At 40.5% G+C, this 13,717-nt stretch overlaps 1 protein-coding gene across 2 annotated transcripts in view; it reads left to right on the top strand.

Annotated features, from left to right (window-relative positions):
• Positions 1-13,717, top strand: part of znf704 (zinc finger protein 704) — a 53,327-nt gene that overhangs the window by 1,595 nt on the left and 38,015 nt on the right. Inside the window, exon 2 of one of the 2 annotated variants that reach the window (XM_044335522.1) lies at positions 5,394-5,578. In XM_044335522.1, coding sequence (XP_044191457.1) covers positions 5,394-5,578 — 185 coding nt within the window. Of the gene's footprint in view, positions 1-5,390; positions 5,579-13,717 lie in introns of both variants that reach the window. The other variant, XM_044335521.1, reaches the window with a different exon arrangement.

Raw genomic sequence — 13,717 nt, 5'->3', positions numbered from 1 at the left:
TGAGTGTGTGTTCTGTCTTTTTTTTTATAGTGAGGGAGTGACTGAGGAATGCATGTGACTGAACAATGGCTTGTTTACCGCCTGAGCTAGATTTATTTTGATTGGTGTGGTTTATGTGTGTGGTTGTTGTTTTTTTTTTGATATATTATAGATGAAGTAACTTGCTGTATAGTCTGTAATCTCAAGTGTTGTTTCCGTGACTGAAACGGAAATGTTCGGCCACTGTTGGTAACCGCACATGCCGGACTGTTCATGTTTCCTTTTTGCAAGTGTGAGATATGGAGAGGGTTTAAATTTACAGAAACAGCCACAACACTGAAATTGCACTCCACTGTGTGAAATATTTGTACATTTTAAACTGCAGTTTTCAACTTAATTTAACTGTTATTTAAAACTTTACACTGTAGAATGCAACAGCTTTTTATGGAAGATTGGTAGAGCTGGGTTCTCTTATTTTGAGTGTGCACATTTGTGTATGCAGTGCTGCATTCACAAAAGCTGTTGCACAACACCTATACAGTCCCCAGTGCAGGCTGGAGGAGTGCAGCTGAGGCTGAGAGTGTAGTCCTGTCAGCACAATGGTCAAGTCTCTTTCAGCACGACTCAATGCTCACAGAGGTCGAAAACAAGCCATAAAATGAGGAGGAGGGGTCTGCTGTGTCTGCGTGTCTATGTGTGTGTGGATTGACATGTGCATCTGTATTGCTGTTTGTGTGATATCACTATTTTAAATTTCGGAATGGGGGTTGTTTGTGAGGGCATGCCGCCCCGTTTGTGCAGCAGCTGTACAGCCAACAAAGCGGGCACCCCCAGGTTGGCAACGGGTGGCATGCTCCAAAGAATCTGGATGTTTGGCATTGTGCCTGGTATGGCAAACGAATGCCTCCCTTTCTGCGGGGGGTGGGGGGTGGGGGGGACAGGGTGCCACTTGTTGACTTGTTGGTTTGTGTAAGTGTGTGTTGTGTGAGCAACGTTACACAGATTTCCCGCGGCTAACAAAGAGGCGTTACTTGTTTTTGTTTTGCTGGCGTTTTTGTCGTTCAGTCTGTTGTTGTTTATGTTGATCGTACGCCGACGTGGGAGTCAATGAAGCAAGCTTGTTGACAGGAGCTGAGTGACTCTTTGTTCTGAAGCGGTGATCCCCGGCAGGCCGGCGTCGGCTGTCCTTATTGGTTGGCTGAGCAGCATCAGCATGAAGCACAGTTACCACAGGGTCAGGTCTGGATGCTGTCGCCCTTGTGATGATGTATGAGTAATATTTAGGGGGCAGGGTGTGTATGTTTATGTATGCTATGAACACAGAAACATAAGTTCAGCACGCACACAATTTTAATCCCTTTTGCATCATCTTGTGCTCATGCGTGTCCTCCAGAATTATTTCTGTCTCTCATTGGCAAAAGGACTCTGGAATATAGGCACATAATATAATTCTGCATGCAAAATAACTGTCTCTGTTTAACCAGAAACAGACTAGGTCATATGTTGTAATAGATAATCTAAACTTGGGCTTCATCGATTAATCATTAACATCCCTAATCCTGATCATATTCACTGGATCCTTTAATACAAATGCTTCCTAGCAACAAAGAACCACGTGAGCTAAAAAGACACAGTCGGTTGGGATTTTATGACTTTTGGTCCATGGGATTCAATTTATGGTGCATGACAGTTTGCTTTATTATGACCTTTGACCTATAAAGGTACACAGATCTTAATGTTTATGAGTTTTTTTGTGTTTGTAAGTAGGAAAGAGAAGGAGTAAGAGATAAAAGGTCCAGGGTAGGGGGGTGGAGGGGTACGAGGGACACTCTGGATATTTGTTCTGTTCATGCGTGTGCACACACACACAGATACACACCAGCTTTGACACATGCAGCTCCCATTTCACAACCGATTTGGCATGCTTCACAATTTCCTGACTCCGTGAAATGCCATCATTCATAAGCCTGGTGAAAGGAAGGAATTGCCATTGGTTTTATCCAAGGAGTACACTCGTCATACACACAACACCTAATCTTCTCCGAGCCTGTGTAATCCATCTTGTTGTTTTACCCAAGTCTGTGTTTTTACAGAGCGGTTTGCGCACCACTGAGTGTTCATGCAACCAGTCTCTATCATGAGCGATACTCGATACTCTTTTCTTGTGTGTTTTTTTTTTTTTTACCTCATTAATCTAAGTGAATTGTTCTCTTGGTGTTTGTGTGCGTGCGTGTGAGTGAGTGATTGACTAGGGTGCCATTGCCATTTCCACAGTGAAGGCTAATCGTGTTACAGTGCTTTCAGATAATGATCTAGATCAACTGGTCAAGCCTCATCGCCCATGTTTTTCCTTAGTCATTAACCCAAATTTTTTGAAATTTTTGAACCAAATTTATTTCACAAAAAATAGTATGGTAATACACAATACATTCATACACTGTTAAAAACATGAAATAAACATAAAAAGTGCAACAAAAGTGCAACTAGGGCCAGAAACCCAATTAATTAAAAAGGCAGACATATCTTTAATTACAGGTATATATGCTTTTTAAACAAGTTAAATGGTGATGGTCATTTAGTTTCAGGAATCTAAATTATACGGTATAGGAAAACAAACAAACAAAAAAAAAACCATAAAGCTGAGCTGTTGGTGATAGAAGTTGTTGTAGCATGTATGACATTGTCTAGTGGTGCTGCGCGACCCGACCACCCGCCCGTCTTGAGAGCCAATCCGCACCGCCCGCACTGTAAAAATATGCATCAATCAACCACCCAAACCTGTTCCGACCCGCAAACCTCCACCTGCACAGAAAATATGTTATGAATATGAGCGCTTAGGTGGATGTACAAGGCAAAAATTCAGATATAAAACAATTGACACCGGTACCACAGCGGAGAAACAGTTCAATAAATGTCGGGAACAAACTTACTGAAGGCCAGCAAAGAAAAGTTTCATTCACCTCAAACATAACAAGACGCAAATATCTCATATTTTGGCTAAAGTTTCGGCAAATTTACAAACTTTGAATCACTGCTTTTGCAGTCTTCACTTCCTGCAGAGTCCACGAGCGGAAATATGGACAGCGCCACTCTGCCATTTTAATCCACATTGTGGTCAGAGGGGGGATTACATGCTGTCTTCAAATGCTCCTCGTGAACTCCATGTGTACTCCAGGCTTACTCGTAGGCTGTATTTTTGACAATCCTACCTTTGGGATTTCTAAATACCCTGATATACGGTAATACCGTGATACCGCCCAAGCCTATTGAACAGCATTGTACTATGAAGAATATTCAGTAGCACTTGAACCCTTCATCATAAGGCGTTAGTTGTGGTAATAGTTTGAGTTTTTTCCCTCAACTTTTTTTTTTTTACCCACACACCTACGACCCACTTAAAACGGCCCACAAGTTGTAAACCACCGATCTAGATCACACATACTCTGGCCTGCATGTCATACTCCTCAACGCTCTGTTGGCATGAGCAGCGAAGTGTGTCACTTCGGTTATGATCTGGCTTTTCCTCAGTGTGTTTCTAAGAGCTTGATGGCTTTAGTTACCTTACCTACAAAGATGTACGTGTGTGTTGGTGTGTGCGTAGGTGCATGCAGGTATTCATGTGCAGATGCATGCTATTTGTGCTGTTGTGTAAGAGAAGAGATGATGTTGGGCTGCTTTTTTTTTTTCTCCATTGCTACAGGTAGGCGTTTTCTGAGCATTGTTATAGCAGAAATGCTTTTCTTTAGTGATCGCCTGTGTGTCAATGAGTAGTTGATGATAAATGTGTGTGGTACAGGAATATGTCTTGTATCTTGTTTTGTACAGACTTACTGTATGGAGTATGTGTATGTTTTTATATATGTGTGCTATTGCATGTGGTTTTCAGTGTGTGTGTGTGTGTGTGTGTGTGTGTGGATGGGCTGTCTTGAGAGCAGTTTACATTAAAGGGCTGAAACACTCAAACAAAGAGACCCATCAGCTCTGGTTCCCCCAATTAAACAACTTTACTTGGAACTTTATTCCATTTTATTGTTGCTGTCATAAACATAGTGTCAAAAACCTAATTTCTGAAGACTCCATCAAGTCCTGGAGCTTATATTCAAACACCAACAATTCATGTCCATTGATGTGTTGCAACAACAGTTACAATTCTCAATCATAGTGTAGCAATTGTAATGTCTGAGTTGATAAGTTTATATAACAGCGAACAAGCAGGAAGTTGTTTTCAAATCTACATTTTTGTAATACAGTTAACGCTGTGTTGTTAAATGTAAAGCAGCCATTTTACAATGCTGTGTTCATGATTAATTATTAGGTCGGGTGTTTGGCTGGAAACATTGGCTATTGGCGGGAGGCTGACTCAATGGCCAATGGAAAATCACCAACATCACATAGATAACTACTATAAGCACAATTGGTGCATAGTTGCAGTGGAACCAGCTAAACATATTCCCTGACAGTCTGCGCTGGAATAATAAGCTACACGCAACAACTTACCTGCACTGAAACTTATCAAGTAACAACATCTCAAGTGGCAACATGCACCATGTACATCTAGGAGTGAACGTTTTTTCTGCTAGCAACGATCTTGTTGCAGGTAACATCTGAGCCTTTTGGCAAAAAGGTGTTCTGAATAATGTGATGAGGTCAACAGGAAATTTTAGGTTCCTAAATGTTTTTTTTGTAGATGTCAGAATTTTCCTTTCAGAAATACACTAAAAATCCTGAGCGATGGGTTTATTATTTACTCAAAGTAGTGCGCAGATGATTTAACCAATAAGGTCTGATCATGTCCTAAGAAAAACTGTGTCAAACAGTTTGGATAATGCAGATTTTTTTTTGAGTATTTGAACTTATGCATTTTTAACAAATTCTTAAGAGCCAGCATCAAGAAAACTTGTTGCATCTATTTTTGTTCGTTAGAAGGCAGTTTAAGTGGAACTGAAAGACCTCATATCACCAAAATATCTTCATGAACTAAGAAAAACAGCCTTGTTTTGTAACTTACCACTGTGCATTTTTGAGTTCACAATGTGTTTTGGAAAAGCTTTTTTAAGCCCAAGAGGTTGGAAAATGTTCTTAAGCCATATTGGTCCATGTACTCCTTCATTTAAAATGTAAACATGAAAATATTCAATTTAAGTAACAAGCTTTCGATAGCCAAATCAAGAGCCCAGACACCAGACTTTCCATCTGTTGCTGTGTTGAAAAACTATATATATGTTGTCATTATTTCCATGTATGCACTTATGTAATGTAATGGAAATGGACAGTATTTCTCACTATGAGTCTTTTTATGTGCAGCAGAAATTAAATCCTTTACGAAAGAGTTTTGTTTAAAGTTCTCTGCATAATTTTGTATCAACGTTCATCCGCATTGATAACTTATTCCTCTATGCCTCCCTCTTCAGCAGAGCTCCAGTAATGGAGCTCCAGAAGGCCAGAAGATAGAAGGCGGCTCCCTCAGCCCGGAGGCAGTGGAGGAGCAGCGGGTGGTGGATGGCAAGCGTTCTGGCCGGGACCCCGACACCCGATCAGTATCCCTGCTAGAGCAGAAACGGAAGGTGGTCTCCTCCAGCATTGATGTCCCACACGCCAGGTTAGTCTGTGTGTGCATGCCTGTGTGTGTCATTGACAGTGAGAGTCTGATTTCCATCCTAGAGGGAGTTTGGCTTGGGTTCATACATGAAAAGTTCATTGAAGGTTTATGACATAGATATGTCATCTCATAAATAGGACAGAGTTTATATGGGCTGACATCCCATTTTTTCATGTAATCCTTGAAGCCATATTGGCTACCCAATGTAACTTGACAGGAGTCCACTTTTATTCCATTACATATGTATAATTTATCATATGCCATCATACATGTTAGACTGCACATCAGATCTGTCTGTTTGTTGAAATGAATGTATTCTTGATATGATGCCAAAATTTTGTTTGTCCAATATTGTAACCGTCCTAAATATTGAAGGGTTCTGTGCAAAATGTAAGTTTTGGAAGAACCCCATGTTTTTTCCTGAACTTGCTGAAGCAATTATGGTTATGGTTATTTAAATGACATGCCTCTGGTTGTTCCCAAATTGTAGAAGTAGTGCAACTTGGACTCAAGGACTTGAGTGTTTACTAACAGTAAATCTCATCCGTTACCCTCTTGCATGTATATTCCGCTCCATAGCTACGACACTATGGATTTAGACATGCTGTAGCCTTTTAGCCAAGACAGACATAAAAACAAACATGCTTGAAATTTGTGTGGGAGAACAGCTATCCTGTTTTCTAAAGTGAGATACATAATCCATCTGATTGTGCAGTATGGAATGCACAGTACCATTCAAATGAAAACATTTATTACTGTATGTTATGATGCACGAGCTGTTCGCTCACTCCATTCAACGATTCAAAACACACACACACATACATATTTTTAGATGGTCAGCATAATCCACCACTAAAGCAGGATCACAATAGGGCAATTAAACATTAATAGGCAGCAGTGCACAGCATTTAAGTGCCATCTAATAAAGAAACAACACTCTTTCACTATTAAGTGTGAAACGCTAATCCCTTGTAAAGCACAGTGCTGTTATCGAACATCCCATTACTTGTCCTCTTGCTGCTGGAGGAGTCCAATCGATAGCAACTTGCTGGAAAGTACAGTAAAATTTGCCCGTTTAAGCAGCTTTATCACCGCATCCTGAGCCCTGCTTTAAATTTAATAGTAATTTGCTGGTGAATCATTGATTTGGTTCCCTCTTGTTGCACATTAAGATGAAAAAATCTTTTTTTAAAATTTAATCTATCACATGGATTAGACAGAAGTTTTACACCTGTCCCACTATAATTACCTTCTTGCTTAGGGATTGCAATAATATTGATATTTATATGGTTATTGCGGAATGGCTTATTGATTATCTCACTGCCCTTGCACAAGTTCGGCTTGTTGCCTCAGCTCAGGGACGATCACTTTATAAGCCAAGTTCCTGTTTATCCTCCTAATGAGACCATCTGACAACAAGAAAGCCAAGACATGTCTGATCAATCAGACTTTACCTTCAATGTGCAATAATCCTGAAGTACTGCTTGGGTGAAACTGTGATCTTTTTTTAAAGAGCTTCACATCTTTTCAGTCATAAGTTTAGACACACACTCTGAAAACTTTAATTACACAGCCATGTTGTCTCCCTGCCCAAAATTCCAATGGGAATGTGCCAAAGTATGCTATGTTTTTATTTAGCCCAGGCATCTTTGAAGCATCATTAGTTTGAGAATTGTCAGCACTAGCCCTCTCATAAATAGAAACAACCAAAGACAAAAGTTACATTTACTTTTGCACAGTTATCCTATATCTGCAGTAAGAAGTAGCTATATCAGGTTGTGTGCAGCAATGATGAGAAAACAGGTACATCTGAAGCCTTTTTGCACATATAGTACGATGATATGGCACGCCAGCTGACAAACTACCAGTGTATTTAGAGTTTTTATTACGTGTTTCTATAGTGTGCTTTGTTGACACAATCTGAGCTTGATCTTTTTCATTCTCTCTCTCTGTCTGAGGAATTTAGTCATCTCCTGCCAGGTACAAAAGGGGGGGAAAAAGTAACTGTAGGTATGTGAAGGCCAACTGTAGGGAGGGCACCCTTGGCCTTGACTAAGATTAGAAATTGGAGTGTTTTCAAGTTTATGTAGAGGTATCATACTGCATACTTAATTCTCTTGCATATTTTTGCCTTAAAGTATCCTTATAGTTAAGGTTCAGCCAGTTCATCCTTTCTTAAAGTCATATGCTTTTAAATGCGTCAATGAAAAGTCCAATTTCTAGTGTCTAATTATTTTGTGTATAGCACTTCAAAGCGGGCACTCAAAATCCAAAGATCTATTGTAATTGTCAAGTGCTAAATCAAACCAGCTGCAAAACCAGACTTCAAAAAAATCAATTTCAGCTCAATTTTTAAAGTGTGCTCGAACAATCAAGAACATGGAAAGTTCATTCATGCCACATCTTAGGAGCAAGTATGAGCCTGAGCTCTTCTCTCCAATATCCCTACAGTGACCTCTTCAGTGCACAGCGCCATTATTGCCTTAAGATTAAGATCCACGGCTCTCATCCTCTGTACACCTGCGACTGATTTCCAGCCCTGCTCCTGCACTGGGGAAGAAACGGTGTCGCCACAGACGACAAAGTAACGTTTATCTGTAATGGAGACAAGGAGGGAGAGGGATGGGGGACGTCTTGGAGGGATGGTGGGAAGGGGATGAAGGAGTAACGAGGAAAAAGAGTGAATGAAATGTGTGTGTGTGTGTGTGGAGAGGAGGACAAGAGGGTAAAGGAGATGGAGAGAGCACGTGTTTGAGTATGTAGCTGTGAAGATAACAGCAAAAGAGAGAGAGAGAGAGAGAGAGAGTGAATGCCTGAGGATTTTTTTCAGAGCTAACTCTCCAGAGAAGTCTGACCTTGAGGTTGTTAATTGCACTCTCAAAAGTTCACTCAGTGCTGGTGATTTACCAAGAAAATGTCTGGCTGTTTGATGGCTCTCCAGGTCCCTTGTAACCCAGATACAATAGGTTTCCTACCTCACTGGGAGTCACTGAAGTACCCCAAACGCCTCGTCTGCAATCATTGGGAAAATAGAGGAAAAATGACAGTGTGCCATATAGATGTTAGACCTCGGGGGGTTTTGTGTAGCTACATTTCATGGTTCTGTCAGCCAGGTCCAGCTCTTATTACTTTATTGAGTAGCTTCCCTCATCGTATTTGTTTACAGCACATTTACCTCACCCGTAGTTCGTCAGATCTTGTGCCAAAAATCAATAGGTGTCATTCCATGATTGACCTATTTTCTGTACCGCCCCAACTCCCAAATGTCCCAACAAACAGGTTCCTTCATGGAATGTTTTTTAAAAATGTGCTGTGTCTTGAGATACAGTGGCAGAAATCGCTCGCTGTGGCAGATTTCTTATTTGTTTACGCTATATTTGTCGTCTGATTTTCTCTTTGCTGAATGCTCAGACATCTCTACACGTTGTCAGGCTGTGGTCTTAGCCAGCTGTTGGGCCTGCTCCTTGCTCCAAGGGCTTATGTTTTCTCTATGCAGGAAACAGTCAATTGTAACAAGAGCTGGCGGGGGCAGACCAGTGGAAACGAATGGCTTGGCTTTTGACAAATAGCATTCTGGAGACTAATTGCTAGCAGGGGAAGTGAAGTATAACCTTAGTTGAAGGAGAAATCAAGAGAGTGCTCTGCTTATTATTGAAAAACCCAAAAACAACAGATCTGAGGGTTCAAATCCTCTCCTCTGCAGACCGCCAGCAGTCAGTCCTCCCTTTCTAGCATGAACCAAGCGTACTCACGTTTCTGAAAATAACTGGACCCCTCACTGGTCCTCTATGATGTTGTAATTTTTTTCTTTTTTTATGTCGAAGCTCAACATAATGACCACATTTAATTTTGATTTATGGTAACTGATATCCATTCCATTTAGCTGTAAATTAAAGCGAGGAAGCTGATAGGGGTGGGTGGGACTGACTTCAAGACCCACTTCAATGCCAAAACAAAACTGTTTGTTATTGTTGATCATTTGATCAGTGTGTTTGCAGATCAGGCAGTTCACTGTGCCGAGCCAACCATGTGTTCCACACTCAGAGCCTGATGCATCAGCCAACTCAGACATGGAACAGGGCCAAAGACTCCCCATCCTGTGCAAAAAGAGGCCCATAGGGACTGTCAAATTATCATTTGTCTTTTGATAACGGGGCACAGCTTTATAATCTGCTCGTTTTCTCTCAGCTCATGGTTTTATTTGTCTTTATTGTCATTTCTTACCTTTTTGAAACACTGTTACAGCTGTTACTCCTTTTGCACAATGTGTTTGTGTTTGTGGTGAAGGAGGGCGTTTGAGTTTCGAAATAAGAGAAAGGAGGGGAGGACGGGGCGTGTTCATGAGAGCAGTGCGCGTTCTCCAGAGGGAGAGAGTGAGAGAGATGCTTGGTGTTTGCCAAAGACAACAGTTTTCCTGGTTTGGATGCCAGTTTAGTTTAGAGACCGCGCAATTGCTATCTGAAAAGACAGCTCTCATGATCTCTCTCTCTCTCTTTCTCTTTCCCTCGTATTCATTCTCTAACTCTTTCAGACTTCACATACTATTATCTGATCGAATACTGAGGTTTTTTACCGCGACAATTTACTTGACCAAACAAAGTATGTTGAACTAAATAATCCGTTAAACTGTATCAGATTGGCTTTACTACACACACAGCTAAAAATATTAAAAGAAATTTGCTTGTATTTATAGAAAAGAGGACATTGCTCAACATGTGTAGTCCTGCTTTTGAGCCACAATGTGGCTCCCAAAATTCCTAAGTTTATGGGATTTGTCATAATGACAACTTTAGCGGTGGCAGTGTTTTCTTTAGGAAATTTATTTTGGGGCTTTCATATACTCAAAATGGCAAACAAATGGTTTGCAGACAAATGGAAGTGCTGCCTTTGGTTGCATTGTGTGCAAGCTGAACACTAGAACCTTTCTTAATTATTATACAGCAGGGCAAACAGGACATTTTACAAACTATCTGAATCGGTGGGAGTCTCCTCTGCTCTCTGTATTCGACACACACACTTTAACACACACACACATGCACTCACGGGGTGAACAGCAGAGCAGAGAGGCGGTGTGGTGGACACAGTAAAGTGAACCAGGTGAAGTGAAGATAACTTGAAGATTACTCAAGTTGATGACAACTACACTTGTTACTGTAAGTGCAGTAAAACCTTTGTGAGTAAAAAGCCAATAAATACTTTATCAAACCACCTGTTCAACAAGCAGGAGCATATAGAAAAGCAGTATTAACACCTGCTTTGTCTGCAGTCTCCTGGTATGTTTTACATAACTACAGTGCCACTTGTTAAGCGAATTGTTACAAACAAGCTAAAACTAAAGCTGTCTGTATGTAGTTTAACTGTTTATCTTTGCCACGAATCTTAAAATCTGGCAAATTCATGTAAACGTAGCTACAGGCTGAGACAAACCAGCCTCTCCTCCCAAACCAGCCCCCCTCCTCTCTACCAGCGCAAGGCTACTTGCAGCAGTGAGTCACATCAGCAGCAGAGGGAGGAGAACAGAGGACAGGATGAATGACTGATACTGAATGATGTCTGTTCTTCATTCTTTCTAAACTTCACAGTATTTTGATGTCAGAAATATTATAAATAATGATATTATAATAATAATAATTAAATATTATTTTATTGACACTCTAGCTTTGTTTCCAGTAAGATACTATTGAGTTTATATTGTGATTTTGCTGTTGTAAATGTTTCTGTTGCTGCTTTAGAAACAGTAAAGTTGTATTTCAAATATAAATAAATTCTAATTCTGGGCCGACAAGAGTATGGATACGATAAAGCTTCGCCCTGACTTTGGGAGAATGAGCAGGTTTTAGGTATTTATTACTTTAACTTAGATGTTCAGTTCAACAGTTATCCAGTTTCTAATGAAGTCAAAGATTGTTCATTTCTGACAGTGTTGGATGTCTTTGCGGGAGGAGGGTCAGCTTTTTCCTGCTTCAAACTATCATTATTATATCCATTATTGGTCGACCTCTAGTAATAAAGTTTAGTTAAGTAGTAAATAGTGGTTTAAGTGAAAACAAGATCAGTAAATATGTGTCTTAGAGCAGGTTTTAAGAAGGGATTTAAATAAAAGTAGAGATTTAGCCAGAATGAGCTCAGAGACGGTTGTTTCATTGTCTAGGAGTCCTAATGGAAAAAGCCTGATGGTTTTTTTTAATCTTGGCTTTATAACACTCAGAAGGGACCGACCAAAGGTCCTTAGTCGGGCTCGTATGGGGTTAAAAGGTCTATGATCGAAGCTTCGTACCAGGTGCTTTCATGTCTTAAAAGGGATCTGCAAAATCTTAAAATCAATTCTTGGAGTATCAAGCAGCCTGTGAAAACATGCTAAATTTAGAGTGATATGATCTCATTTTAATGAGACTTACACATTAATGTGCGGGGTTGTATAATCAGATCCCTCCTCTTACCTCCCACTTTCCATCTTTAGTGCCTCAGTATAATAAGACAAAATGAGATCTGCTCTGTGCCGGAAAAGAAAAAATGTACAGGAGATGTAGAACCAGCTGAGACAAAAGCACCTTGTGTTCTGTAAATAGTCATCGTGATTTTCTAGGATGAAAATCTTTCTTGAGGGAGCGTGTCTTATTAAACCACGGTCTACATGGATTACTTAAATGTCATATCAATGTTTATTGGCTCTTTCCATCTCTACGAACATGAGCCAGTGACAGATGTCTTGTAGAAAGTAGTTATACAGGATTCACTGGAACTTGCTTTGTTTGACGCTTGAAAACCACATGAGTTGATCGTACTGAATCTTTAATCTCAGATACAATTGTCGAGTATTCATGGAGCCGCCCCACCCTGCTGTTAACTCAGCTTTAGATTTATTGCACACAGACTAATCAAAGGCAAAGCCCTCACTCTTTGTCGATATCTGTAACACATGAGCAAGAGCTGCATCGAGGTGGTCTAGGCTGGCTCACTCGACAGGTTCTGACTCCTGAGAAAACGACCACCTGTGATGCCGCAGGAGTGGAATTGTGAGTTTAAATTTATATGCAAATGAGCTCTTTAATTAAGCGTGCTGAATATCAGGGAGTGTGAGTGAGGGAATGGTTAACCGTGGATTAGTAGACGGTCGGCCTGAATTCACTGCGATCTTTTGCCAAAGCGCTGGACCGTGGCAAGCATGTGCAGACAATGTGCGGGCTGTTGTGATCTCAGTCCAGGATTTACATTCACTTTAACAGCAAAGGACTTCAGAGCTGCTTGCAAGTTCATTGGCGTACATATGGCTCGCCAATTACAACATCAGTTATTGAGAATAGAGCAATTGTCATAACCCATATCTGTAACATATTTTACACCGAAGGTTCACTGCATGCAGTTTAAATGAAATCCACAATGTCTACAGTGTATCTAAATAACACATTTAGGAATTGACTCATCATGTGTAACATTCATTTTGAAGCCATCAGCAAAAATCTATTTGCAGTTATTGATGTTGTAAATAAACACAACGCAGCTTCTTAGGAGTTTGAACACTCTTTATGGCTGTCAAGGGAGCGTGACTAAATGTGCCGTTCTGACAACACTGATGTCATGAATCATCAGATGAATCAATCAAGAACCTCACAGAAAATGTCACTAATATGCTAATTTGTCCTACATCGCCGTTGTTGTATCTGTAAGGTAGTTTTGTGTTCAATCATTCCCTACCTGCTATCTATAATGCATAGTGCGGGGTCTCAAAGCCAATGTTTATGTGACAGTGGGCTCTGTTGGCCCTCTGTTGTTTCAGACTAATCCATAGTCCCTTGCTTTAATGGACTGATGGCACAAAGTGCTGCACGAAGGAAAGAAGCTCTAATTGATTCTATCGACGGACGTGCATTATGGCCATCCACGGTATATACGAGGTGGTACTAATTGACGGCACTGTCAAATGTCACACATAGTGTCCAAACACATGCGCTAATGAGGAGAAATTAGTTGTACTTTCACTGAACGTCTATTTTCTTTAGTATGAAGTGAGACTTTTAGCTCAACTGGGCACTTAAATTAGCAGACTGTGTTAAAGTCAGCTCCTGAAATGATGAGACAGTGTAATTTAATTGTGTAAAGGTTCTGTCTATAACCACACAGGTTGCACATTGAACATGT

The sequence above is a fragment of the Thunnus albacares genome, chromosome 19 (assembly GCF_914725855.1).
Source record: "Thunnus albacares chromosome 19, fThuAlb1.1, whole genome shotgun sequence".
Lineage (NCBI taxonomy): Eukaryota > Metazoa > Chordata > Actinopteri > Scombriformes > Scombridae > Thunnus > Thunnus albacares.
This window is presented reverse-complemented; position numbering and strand designations above follow the sequence as displayed.